The sequence below is a fragment of the Amia ocellicauda genome, chromosome 14, assembly GCF_036373705.1.
Source record: "Amia ocellicauda isolate fAmiCal2 chromosome 14, fAmiCal2.hap1, whole genome shotgun sequence".
Taxonomy (NCBI): domain Eukaryota; kingdom Metazoa; phylum Chordata; class Actinopteri; order Amiiformes; family Amiidae; genus Amia; species Amia ocellicauda.
In genome coordinates, this window is record NC_089863.1 from 34,126,199 (window position 1) to 34,140,488 (window position 14,290).

The following is a 14,290-nucleotide window of genomic DNA, read 5'->3' on the forward strand; positions in this document are numbered from 1 at the left end:
AACAGCAACTAAAGTGCATTTTAAATGTGACAGCATTATTATAATAATTATTAGGAGTAGTACATAATAAATACCAAGGGCATATCTCCAATCCACTCATCTTTTCTTCCTTTCTGCCTTCCTGTTGGTGGTCAAGAGCATGGTATCCATTGTACCCCTCTCTTCTGCCTCTAAATCCTGTAAATTTGTCTGCATTCTTTGTAAACATTTACATACCTGTACATATCCTTACATACTCCAGTGTACCATCAGTAAACCCATGCATACCTCTTTTAGCTATGCTTCTTGTAAAACCTAGTCAGCCAATATCAGTGGGGAATTATGAAGCAGGTGTAGGAGATTAAATTGTTTAACTTCATTAGCAGCAGGTGTTCAAAATCAGCACAATATTTCCTATTGCAAAAGCAGGTAGAAAACATGCTTCAAACTAATTAATAATACGAGTGATACGCACACTAAATAGTAAAGGAAATAATACTAATAATACTTTCAGGAAACTGACAATGAATAATAATTTGTCACCATCTGTGATATTTGTATATCTGTAAAGTTACAGTTTACAGATTGCAGTTTGATCATAAACCCATTTCACCCTACCCTTCCATGTCTGTGGAAAGATAAATAAAACTAGTTGCAAATTCACACTCCCTCTGTTGTTCAGTCTTATAGGAAGTTGACATTTCAGACCACACAGTCAGAGAGGTATAATCATAAAGAAAAAACAGAGCAGAGCAGCAGTCCCATTCTGTTCTCACATAGCCATTTAATTATGGGAACATTGCTAATAATATTTATAGCATTTGGTGGAATTCCAGGTATCTAAAACGCTTATGAAAAATACAAATTGCATGATTATGATGATGTTGATTATGGTAATGATTATTATTATGTTTTCTGATTTTTAGCTGTGGCAGCACAGGACTATATCAAATCTGACGAGACAGAGATGTCCAAGAAAGAAGGGGATTTAGTGACACTGAGATGCTCTTATTCTTCAAGCAGTCAAAATATTCTTCTCTACTGGTACCGTCAGTATTCAGCCCAGGCACCAGAATATATTCTCTACAAAGGAGCCCGTTATACACAGCTGTTTATTATTGGGATGCAACGTGTCTGTCGACATTTGGACAGTAATGCTGTGCTGTACACCCAGGAACAGCAACCCCGGCAAATATATGCTGAAAGTATGTACCGACCTCGACACACACATGAAGAGCTCAGCAATTATTTTCAGGTATAAGAAACATAAGAAACATAAGAAAGTTTACAAACGAGAGGAGGCCATTCGCCCCATCGTGCTCGTTTGGTGTCCATTAATAACGGAATGATCCAAGGATCCTATCCAGTCTGTTTTTAAATGTTCCCAAATTTTCAGCATCTACCACATCGCTGGGGAGTTTGTTCAGATTGTGACGCCTCTCTGTGTGAAGAAGTGTCTCCTGTTTTCTGTCTTGAATGCCTTGAAGCCCAATTTCCATTTGTGTCCCCGGGTGCGTGTGTCCCTGCTGATCTGGAAAAGCTCCTCTGGTTTGATGTGGTCAATGCCCTTCATGATTTTGAAGACTTGGATCAAGTTCCCCACGTGGTCTCCTCTGTTCCAGGGTGAGAAGGTTCACCTACAGTGGGGGAAGCATCTGCCTGTATGAATCGAAAGGGCTACTAATCCCTCAACATACAAGTTACCTGTAGTGCAGCAGGTCACATCATCAATGCTCTGGCAAAGTACCCAGGGGGGTGGGAGGGTCTCACGATGCAAACATCTGTCATCAGTCCAGTAGTTAAGTTAGTTTAGGTCTTGTGACAGATGAGAGACAGAACATCATGTTAACAAATACTATATAAATGTTCAGATTTGTATTACAATTTAATTATGGGAGCTTTGCTAATAATATGTGTTGCAATTGCTGGAATTCCAGGTAACTACAACATTAATAAATACAACAAATATTATGATTATATGATGAATATGATGATGATGATGATGATGATGATGATGATGATTATGGTTTTTAATGTGTTTTCTTATAATGTTTAGCTGTGGCAGCACAGGACTCCATCAAATCTGAAGAGACAGAGATCGCCAAGAAAGAAGGGGAATCAGTGACTCTGAACTGCTCTTACTCTTCAAGCAGTCAAAATATTCTTCTTTACTGGTACCGTCAGTATTCAACCCAGACACCAGAATATATTCTGTATAAAGGAGCCCGCTCTTATAGCCAGTATTCTGATACTGCTCTCTTTGCTCAAGAACGGTTTAGATCTACAGCAGGTCAAGATTCCACCACACTCAGCATTTCTTACTCTGAGCGAAACAGCCATTTATTACTGTGCTCTGAGCGCAGCACAGTGAGGAAACACACTTAGAAGCTGTACAAGGTAAAATAATTTTTTGGGGGAGTTTCAACGTTTTATTATGATATGAAACATATTTTACAATAGAGGATGTGGTTAAGATATTATCAAACTATTTGTATGATGTATGATGCTGGCTCACCCTAACCCTCTACTGGATGAATCGGTTATTGATAAATTGATATTGAAAAAAGGTTTTTGATATGAAAGGGTTTAAATTTGAAGACTTGCTTCAATTACAGGAAAACCTATATGTATAGCTTTTGATCTGAAACTTTTTTTAATTTTCTCTATGATGTTAAAGGGGTCGCGAGTACAGAAGGACAATTAATCAATGACACTGTGCTCATATTGCAGACTATGCTAACAGTCATATTAACTGCACTGCAAGCAGTGATAACACCAAATTCATAATTTCAAGTGTTACCTTGTTATACACAGCTGTTTATTATTGGGATGAATGCACAATCTAAATTAATTGCTAGGCTGTAAATAAACTTGCAATTTTTCAACAATGATGTGACTTAGTTTGAGTTATTTCTCATCCATTGCACTTTCACATGCATGCTTGTGGTTAGATTGCTGTTAGATCATATGCTATCCTGTCTGCACTGTATTTTCATTATATCATGAGCTTTAATAAACTGTTAATGTACCATCTGCAGGTCGGGGCTCCCCACTCAGGATTCAAACATAAAAAACTCTCTGGAAAGAAAGGAAGGCTAGTCTGTACAAACCCGGATTCCTCCTCGAATTCTTCTGGCCCTGCTATACCTACCGGCGGTTCCACAATCACAGCAGGATGGCTGGGTCTTGGTAAAAAGGAGCTCTAGAAGCACGGAATCCAAAGCTAGAGCTCCAGTGCACCAGTCTCCCATTCAGATAGCAAATTGATTCAAATCCCGATTCAATTTTGCTTTTGTGAACAATTGGGAAAGGCCTGGCTTATACAGAAGAGACAGACTCCATCCCAACTGGAGAGGATCCCTAATGTTATCTGATAATATTGCTAGTTGTTTAAAAACATGACTCTTCAGAGCACCGGTCAGGCTGCACCCTTGCAGTCCTACACTGCAGTCTGCCTGTATCTCCCAGCACAGCCTGACCCCGATCCTAACTTTATTGGACATCCAATAAAATACATAGTCTTGAAATTATTATCCTATTAAAACAGTATTTTTTCCTAGGCTTGGATGTATTCCTTCCTCTTGGGGCCCTTGTTTCAAAAATCTAATAAAAGTTAAAACTACAGAAACTGAAACTACCTTCTCCCATGTATAAGTGTTACTTGTGCAGTCTGTGCAGTGTCGTTGTTTTCCAGTTGGTGCTATGTGCTCTCTCTCAGGTCCGGGTTCCTCCATTGTCACTCGTCATTGGTCGGTTTGTTTCCCGTGCTGTCCTGGGTCGTCCAATCTACTTCTGATGTCTCTTCACATACTGTAAACCTTCTTCCATCCCTCTCTCACAAATGAAGTGTGGCAAGAGCCAGATAAAAACCTGCATACCGTTACAAGCTTCATGCTGATAAAACACACACCCTGGTCTGATTTGTAATTTGCAATTAGTGGTCAAAGTGTTTTTAGTTTATTATAAAGTAAACTATTTGACAGTTAGTGTCCTATTAAAAATTTGAACAAAACAAAGAGTACCTTCTGGCAATTGATTTTGGGTTTTCAACAAGCAATGACAAATTAAGAAAACGAAATACAGTTAAGGAAAAAATCCACTGCTGATTTTGTACGTTTGCCCACTGACAAAGAAATGATCAGTCTATAATTTTAATGGTAGGTGTATTTTAACAGTGAGAGACAGAATAACAACAACAAAATCCAAAAAAACGCATTTTAAAAATGTTATAAATTGATTTGCATGTTAATGAGGGAAATAAGTATTTGACCCCTTCGACTTAGTACTTGGTGGCAAAACCCTTGTTGGCAATCACAGAGGTCAGACATTTCTTGTAGTTGGCCACCAGGTTTGCACACATCTCAGGAGGGATTTTGTCCCACTCCTCCTTGCAGATCCTCTCCAAGTCATTAAGGTTTTGAGTCTGACGTTTGGCAACTCGAACCTTCAGCTCCCTCCACAGATTTTCTATGGGATTAAGGTCTGGAGACTGGCTAGGCCACTCCAGGACCTTAATGTGCTTCTTCTTGAGCCACTCCTTTGTTGCCTTGGCTGTGTGTTTTGGGTCATTGTCAAGCTGGAATACCCATCCACGAACCATTTTCAATGCCCTGGCTGAGGGAAGGAGGTTCTCACCCAAGATTTGATGGTACATGGCCCTGTCCATTGTCCCTTTGATGCGGTGCAGTTGTCCTGTCCCCTTAGCAGAAAAACATCCCCAAAGCATAATGTTTCCACCTCCATGTTTGACGGTGGGTATGGTGTTCTTGGGGTCATTCCTCCTCCTCCAAACACGGCGAGTTGAGTTGATGCCAAAGAGCTTGATTTTGGTCTCATCTGACCACAACACTTTCACCCAGTTCTCCTCTGAATCATTCAGATGTTCATTGGCAAACTTCAGACGGGCCTGTACATGTGCTTTCTTGAGCAGGGGGACCTTGCGGGCGCTGCAGGATTTCAGTCCTTCATGGCGTAGTGTGTTACCAATTGTTTTCTTGGTGACTATGGTCCCAGCTGCCTTGAGATCATTAACAATATCCTCCCGTGTAGTTCTGGGCTGATTCCTCACCGTTCTCATGATCATTGAAACTCCATGAGGTGAGATCTTGCATGGAGCCCCAGAGCGAGGGAGACTGACAGTTATTTTGCGTTTCTTCCATTTGCGAATAATCACACCAACTGTTGTCACCTTCTCACCAAGCTGCTTGGCGATGGTCATGTAGCCCATTCCAGCCTTGTGTAGGTCTACAATCTTGTCCCTGACATCCTTGGACAGCTCTTTGATCTTGGCCATGGTGGAGAGTTTGGAATCTGATTGATTGATTGCTTCTGTGGACAGGTGTCTTTTATACAGGTAACGAGCTGAGATTAGGAGCACTCTCTTAAAGGGAGTGCTCCTAATCTCAGCTCGTTACCTGTATAAAAGACACCTGGGAGCCAGAAATTTTGCTGATTGATAGGGGATCAAATACTTATTTCCCTCATTAACATGCAAATCAATTTATAACTTTTTTGAAATGCGTTTTTCTGGATTTTTTTGATGTTATTCTGTCTCTCACTGTTAAATTAAACCTACCATTAAAATTACAGACTGATAATTTCTTTGTCAGTGGGCAAACGTACAAAATCAGCAGGGGATCAAATACTTTTTTCCCTCACTGTATATTGTGACAGTGTGGGGGATAGGTCCACACTGCTGAAGATCTCAGGTATGGTTTAAGTGACACCAAGGTGGGGATGTGGGGAATTAAGTGAGCTTTTATGTATACAGTGCTCAGTGCACACAACACCTAACTCTACCTAAACACATATACAGGGTCCCTTGCTATAAGATAAACAAAACAATACACACGATAACAAACAATCAATAGTCATAGTCCAAGCAAGGTTCCGGTACTGTAAACAATCCGTCATGCTCTATTTAATATTTAAAAAAGGTGTGAACTCGAGCATAATAAGTTATCATGACACACCTATAAAGCTAGAGAACATACGAAGAATAGATAACTGAAACCATGCAAGTTATAATTTTTTGCATCCACTATTACAATTGTCAACAGTTTCATAGGTATCTACATTGGTTGTTTATTTATGTAACTATGTAATACATGTATATTATTTTAACTTTAATGAGATTCTTAATATATATTTTAATGTGGTCTGCATTTTTACTAGTACTATTGCTATTATTTTCCCTTTTCAGCATATACATATGGGCAGTATGTGAATCAGTCTGGAAGCCTGATCAGAGTAAAAAAAGAGGAAAATACAGTTTTACTCTGTTCATATCATGATGCTCCTGTATCTTTCACAATGTTCTGGTACAGGCAAACTCTCAGCAAAGCCCCACATATTATATACAATGAGGTGCTTGGTGATGAAAGTGTCCCAACAGAGTTCCAAAATCAGATTTCTGCAGATCATGATGAGAAGAGAAAAGCGAGAGAGAGAGAGAGAGAGAGAGAGAAAGAAAGAGAATCTTCAAATTAGTTATATGCATCTATTTTCTAAATGAACACAGCCTCTGCAGTGAAAAAACTTAAATCTGACATGTTTCTGCAAATTGTAATGCACAGTTACTATTTATTTGCTGAATTTAACAATAAATAAATCTGCCATGTGCAAGAGTTTGGGCACCCTATCAGTCAGTACTTAGTAACACCCCCTTTGGCATACGTTTCTAGTAGTCAACTAACTGTCTTTCTATTCTTGCTTTATGAACTTCTTGGGTCATCTAGCATGCACTGCACAGATTTTCAATAATATTCAAGTGTGGGGATTGTGAAGGCCATTCCTTAATCCATTCAACCCCAAAGCATAATAGATCCACTCCCATGCTTAACAGTTGGCAAGGTGTTATTCTCAAATGCTTCTCCTTTTTTTCCTCCAAACTGCACATTGGACCAGTGCACCACTTCTCCCATCCCAGCTAAACCTTCCTGCATGTCTGTTGCAGTGATTTGGGGTTTTTGCTTTGCATTCCTGGCCAGTCTACAAGTCTCTTTATTTTCTGATCCTCAGTCAGCTGCTTAGAGGAGCCCATGGTTGTTGAGTGTAACATAACACCCTGAGAGTTTTAAAGACTCAAGGAATTTATTAAGCTCTGAAAATGGTGTGGAGGTCAAATGGGTTTCTTTTTTTTTTTATAAACCCGTTGACTGAAAATTCAGGCCTACATGTACAGTGTATCCGGAAAGTATTCACAGAGCTTCACTTTTTCCACATTTTGTTATGTTACAGTCTTATTCAAAAATGGATTAAATTCATTATTTTCCTCAAAATTCTACAAACAATACACCATAATGACAACTTGAAAATTTGTTTGAAATCTTTGCAAATTAATTAAATTTTTATTAAAAATAAAAAACAAAAAAAGCACATGTACATAAGTATTCACAGCCTTTGCTCAATACTTTGTTGAAGCACCTTTGGCACCAATTACAGCCTCAAGTCTTTTTTGAGTATGATGCTACAAGCTTGGCACACCGATTTTTGGGTAGTTTCTCCCATTCTTCTTTAAAGGACCTCTCAAGCTCCATCAGGTTGGATGGAGAGCGTCGTTGCACAGCCATTTTCAGATCTCTCCAGAGTTCAAATCGGGTTCAAGTCTGGGCTCTGGCTGGGCCATTCAAGGACATTCACAGTTGTCCTGTAGCCACTCCTTTGTTATCTTGGCTATGTGCTTAGGGTCGTTGTCCTGTTGGAAGGTCCAGAGCGCTCTGGGGCAGGTTTTCTTCAAGAATGTCTCTGTACATTGCTGCATTCATCTGTCCCTCGATCCTGACTAGTCTCCCAGTTCCTGCCACTGAAAAACATGCCCACAGCATGATGCTGCCACCACCATGCTTCACTGTAGGGATGGTATTGGCCAGGTGATGAGTGGTGCCTGGTTTCCTCCAGACATGAGTTCAATCTTTGTTTCATCAGACCAGAGAATTTTGTTTCTCCTGTTCTGAGAGTCCTTCAGCTGCCTTTTGGCAAACTCCAGGCGGGCTGTCATGTGCCTTTTACTGAGTAGTGGCTTCCATCTGGCCACTCTACCATACAGGCCTGATTGGTGGAGTGCTGCAGAGATGGTTGTTCTTCTGGAAGGTTCTCCTCTCTCTACAGAGACACGCTGGAGCTCTATCAGAGTGACTATCGGGTTCTTGGTCACCTCCCTGACAAAGGCCCTTCTCCCCCGATCGCACAGTTTGGCCAGGCGGCCAGCTCTAGGAAGACTCCTGGTGTTTCCAAACTTCTTCCATTTACGGATGATGGAGACCACTGTGCTCATTGGGACCTTCAATGCTGCAGAAATGTTTCTGTACCCTTCCCCAGATCTGTGCCTTGATAGAGGCCTGTCTCGGAGGTCTACAGACAATTCCTTGGACTTCATGGCTTGGTTTGTGCTCTAACATGCACTGTTAACTGTGGGACCTTATATAGACAGGTCTGTGCCTTTCCAAATCATGTCCAATCAACTGAATTTACCACAGGTGGACTCCAATCAAACGTCTCAAGGATGATCAGTGGAAACAGGATGCACCTGAGCTCAATTTTGAGTGTCATGGCAAAGGCTGTGAATACTTATGTACATGTGTTTTTTTGTTTTTTATTTTTAATAAATTTGCAAAGATTTTAAACAAACTTTCAAGTTGTCATTATGGTGTATTGTTTGTAGAATTTTGAGGAAACTAATTAATTTAATCCATTTTGGAATAAGGCTTTAACATAACAAAATGTGGAAAAATGAAAGCGCTGTGAATACTTTCCAGATGCACTGTACATTGAAAAAAAAACTTAAAAAAAACAGCTGAGCTTTTACCCCTTACCCAGATGTCTTTTACATAACAAATACTTCACTTTTTTGTATTTTCTTTAACTACTAAAAATAAGTTTTAAAACATAATAAAAGTAAACATATAATTAACCACTGTATTTAACATAGCACAACACCCTTGTCTGACATTTGGATCATATAGTTGATTAGTTTTTGGATTTGTGTGATCTACACCCCCAAAAAATTGTCAAATGGTGAGAATCAAGCGTGTGTCGAAAAACAGCACCAAAACGAGCTCCGTGCTCTTCAGTTTAGAATTCCTCCATCTGTTTACTGTTTGTGTATCTCCGTGACCATACATTTGTAAGCATGAGACAATCAAAATGTCATAGGACTTTAAAATTGATTCATAGTGTTCTTAGTATTGCAACAAAAATACTGATTTATATAATACAATGAAAATAAATAAGACGTTCCTACAGTAATTAAATTGGACTTGAAAAATGAGGCAAGGAAATAAAATGTAATATTTGATACTATATTCAATGCATATTTATTTTCAGTAGTGTAAACTAAAGTTTGTTGATTTCAACCCCACATTTTATTTTCAACAACAATAGAGTCATCTACAAAGGTTTATTATTTTTTCAATCCCTGTCTAAATGCACCTCCACATGTCCCCACTAGATGTTGCCATCGCTCTCTTGCCTGCCAATTCTCCCAGCTCCCTTCATTCAATCAATCAATCAACATTCCTGAAACCATGTGCACTTGTTCAATCACCCTCTGCTCCTATTTGCTCTGCACCTCTCAACTTGGTTTCTTGCTTCCCTCTGATCCACATTTAAACCCCTCACTGTCTCTGACACTTTGTGAAGTTTTGTCAGTTTGACTACAATCCTGAGCAGTCTCCCCGTGCCTTAGTATAGCCTTGAATCCTTGACCTGCTGTTTGATCTTCCCCTGATTTCCTGTTTGCCTGATTGTCTGACCCTTGCCTGTGACCACCGCCATGTCTTTGGCTTGCCCTTGTTTGCCCTGTCCTGCTGTTATCTGAACCACACCTGTCTGACCACCCCTACCACGCACCAGGCAATGGTACAAAGAAGGGCTGAAGCAGGAGTCGTTGTCGGGAAACAGGCACAGGCTCAATCAAACGTATAAACAGGTCCGTGGAGGAAATCCAGATAGTAGTGATGAAGCGGCAAGCAGGAGTCGGATACACAGAAGCAGGCTACCAAGAGATCAAGGCTTCTAAATGTATCAAAAATGAAAACAAGATGTAGCACTGGATGTCCAGAACAATGGGGTTTATATACTTGAATGTGGAGAGCAGTGGAATGGGAGACAGGTGCCATAATCAAGCTAAGAGACCGGGATGATTATGGAATTATCAATGAGAGAATGAGGCAGAAAGCTGAGGAAAGGGCAGCATCTTGCAGTGAGGTCAGGCATTAGGCATGACAATATTAATGTCAGTGTGGAACAAGCAGAGGGAAACAGGAAATGTCATGTGTAGATGTAGGGTGCACACAGCACAGAACAATGCTAAATGGTTTTCAAACACGTGATGGGAGTACCCTGAATATGCAAATCTGATGTAATACACTAGATACCAAAGTAGACCAAATGAGAATCAAAATTCAGTTTTGACCTTCAAGTAACTTCCAGCTCAAAATGGATACATCTCTTTTCATGCATTTTTTCATAATGTTTACAGGTATTATTATTATTATCATTATCATCATCATTATATTACCTCCATGTCATTTTCAAGAAAATATATGAAAATGTAACCTGAAAATATTTATTTCTCTATTTTTTACTGGAATTTCGTTCTCAATTCTCAGTCAGGCAGGCAGCTGGTGACTCCATCACTCCTCAACAGACAGATGTTTCCAGTACAGAGGGGGGATCAGTGACACTGAGATGCTCTTACTCTGCAGGGAGTGTTTACCTCTACTGGTACCGACAGAATTCAGCCCAGGCACTACAATACATTCTGCAAAAAGGATCCAGCTCAAATATGGGTTATCATAGAGCAGCATTTGCTCAAAAGCGATTTAGTTCTACTACAGGCAGAGACTTCACTACTCTCACCATTTCAGGTCTTACTCTTGAAGACAATGCTGTGTATCACTGTGCTCTGAGGGTAGCACAATGAGATAAAGTTATTAGGAGGCTGTACAAAAATGTTGTTGATAAAAATGGCTTGATTTCAATTGTTGTTTAATGATAAAAAGCCATTCATTTTCAGCTCCTAACAACCCTTACCAGTGACTTTCATTTTATGGATGTGGTTAGATTTGTTGCCAGATAATATGCGTTTTTCAAAAATATATTGTTTCAAATTATTTAAATATTATTTAACCATCTGTATGATCTTATGCTGAAAATGCAAAGATTAACATATTGAATTAGGTTAATTTAAATAAGTGTGAAATTATTCACACACTTGAGAAAATGGCAATAAAATCCATAATGTTATGAGGGTGTGTACATGCATACATACATACATTATTCTCTGTACAATTTAATAACATTTTCTTTTTAGAAAAATATATATATTCCCCAAATATTTCCAGAAATTCCCCAAATCACAGGTGTGAAACTGGATTTTTCCACTCTCAAAACTCTGTATTCTCTCTTTTTCTCATATTACATATGGTACATTAAAATTATTTAAAACAACTCAAAATCTATTATTGTGAGATGACTGGTTTTACATTGGAAAATATTTGTAATACAAATATAAAAAATGGAAATAAGTTGCTTGAATAAGTATTCATACGCTGTGCTGTGCTGTGTTAATTTAGTCATCATTTTTTGATTTAGTCGTAGTCTTAGTCAGGTTGATTAGTCAGATTTTAGTCATGAGCTTTTCTTAATTTTTAGTGTACTAAAAATTTACTAAAATCTTATAGTTTTAGTCAACTAAACGAGACACACTTAGTCATGCTATTTAATTTTGTCATGTTGACCTAAAACCTGCATACATTTAATTTAGTTTTAGTCTTTGAAATATTACATAAATTACATGAATTTACCTTTTTTAACCTTAGAATTAAGACAGTTCTAATTTGTTAGCATTTAAATACATATATAATAATAAGAAAAAGAAAGAAGTTATATTAAATACATACAATAATTGTGTTGCAACTATCAATCGACAAGAAATGGGGTACACACTCAGGTAGATACAGACCTTTTTTCTTGTAGATTGATTATTCAATTATTTTTGTATTGGTCTACACACCACCTTTGACTAGCATGGGGTTTCTCTCCTTTTTTAACTTACTAAAACAATAAAAGAAACAAACACATTAATAAAACAAATAAGGAATCTTAACTATTACTCTAAGAATATATAATAATCAGGGACTAACTTACAGTAAAAAACATTATTTTACCTCCAAAGCCTTCACATGTTTGTCTAAGAAATAAATAAACACAAAAATCATACAAATGGAATTGGATTTATTTCATTTTTAAGATGTTGCTTTAAATTCATTGTATTTTTCTAGTCATATTGTAGCCACATTCAGTTTTGTTTCCTGCAGTTAATATCTTACAGGACGTTGAAGACTCTGTATAGGAAAAGTTGAAGAAAGTGTTTTGTGATAATTATATAATGTTTTATATTAATACTAGCATTAGAAGTAGCTTGTATACAGACTGAGCAGATTAGCTTTAGCAGGCTAAGCAAAAGGTCAACAAGGTTAATTTGTTAGAAACTCCTGTCAGTAATAAAAGATCACACAGTGCCGAAATAGCCTACAGCTGTTTTGTTGAAAATCTGTTTGTGACTTAATTGTTTCTCCAGATAGGCAGGAACTGTTTCTATTAATGAGCGATTGACAGTAGGTAAATGATGACCGTGGGATCGCATCTTCCTGGTGCACATCAAAGACAGACATCTGCTTTTTGGATCCATCACCTCTTCAAGAAGACAGATCGTAAACAGACTCGGACTTGTACCTTCTGATTGGATGAACGACCATAAGATTTCACGTCACTTTCCTATAAAGCTGCACTCATGTTTGTAAACATTAAGTCCTTACTGAAGGTATTTCCTGACGTGTAGCTTTCGAGACGGCTTGATTAAAGTTCTATTTGCTTTATCTCAACGACTTCTCCACTTATTTCCGAGATGGGTTCTACAGATGTTTCATTAATTTTCTCATTGTATTTGAAGTACTGCCACTGCTTACTTTCTGGATGTACTGGATGAATGGTTACACACAAGTTAGGAACTCCTTGATGCAGCGCAGCCGCTTTTTATTAACTATTTTCATGATCATTCAGCCTGACTATAAGCTATTGTTTCCACTAGGTTGCAATATTTATAATCTGTTGCTAAAACAACTGTGAATTACAAAAATATTTTTTATTCTCTTATGTCCCTTCCAGGGCTTGATTGGTAATACATTCCATTGATAGCCCTTAAAATTAAATAAGGACCCAATTCATGTAATTCATTTTATTTATTACACAAATAAAAATAAATCACATACAGAGAAAGTGACAATACGTCTTAAGATCTCACTGAAATAATCCAATGAATGAGGCACTTATTGAACTCCATTGATCCTCTCAATCCAATATCAACCTGTGGTTTGGATTCACTGATACTAAACGATAAAGATTATGGTATGCAGGCAAGCACTAACATAGTACTCTTTTAACAATATCTTATTACCTATTCTTGCCAACCTGTGAGTTCAGTGAGTGAGTAGTAGGGCAGTGAGTTCCCTAGCTATATTCCTATGTAAAGCTTTAGGACAGTCTTAAGACCAACTGCTACAAAAGGGGAAAAAAAGCAGCAACTAAAGAGCATGTTAAATATCTCCATTCCACTCACCTTTTCTACCTTTCTGCCTTACTGTTGGTGGTCAAGAGCATGGTATCCATTGTACCCCTCTCTTCTGCCTCTGCATCCTGTACATACAGTACGTCTGCATTCTTTGTAAACATTTGCATACCTGTACATATCCTTCCATATTCCTGTGTACCATCAGTAAACCCATGCATACCTCTTTTAGCTATGCTTCTTGTAAAACCTAGTCAGTCAATATCAGTAGGGAGTCATGAAGCAGGTGTAGGAGATAAAATTGTTTAACTTAATTTGCAGCAGGTGTACAAAATCAGCACAACATTTCCTATTGCAAAAGCAGGTAGAAAACATGCTTCAAACAAATGAATAATACGAGTGATACGCACACTAAATAGTAAAGGAAATAATACTAATAATACTTTCAGGAAACTGACAATGAATAATAAACAATTTGTCACCATCTGTGATATTTGTATGTCTGTAAAGTTACAATTTACAGATTGCAGTTTGATCATAAACCCATTTCACTATGTCACCTAGTTCCATGTCTGTGGAAAGATAAATAAAACTAGTTGCAAATTCAGACTGTTGTTCAGTCCTACAGGAAGTTGACATTTCAGATCACACAGTGAATGAGGAATAATCATAAATACAAAACACAGCAGAGCAGTCCCATTCTGTTCACAATGGAAGCAGCATCATCAATGTTCTAGCAAA

General features: G+C 38.2%; 1 protein-coding gene across 1 annotated transcript; it reads left to right on the forward strand.

Annotated features, from left to right (window-relative positions):
• The first annotated feature begins 946 nt into the window (after positions 1-946).
• Positions 947-10,903, forward strand: LOC136767387 (uncharacterized). The gene is made up of 4 exons (XM_066721147.1): positions 947-1,184; positions 2,036-2,153; positions 10,395-10,459; positions 10,590-10,903. Exons 1-4 carry the CDS (start codon positions 947-949, stop codon positions 10,901-10,903), a joined length of 735 nt encoding a protein of 244 aa, XP_066577244.1.
• Positions 10,904-14,290: the final 3,387 nt, after the last annotated feature.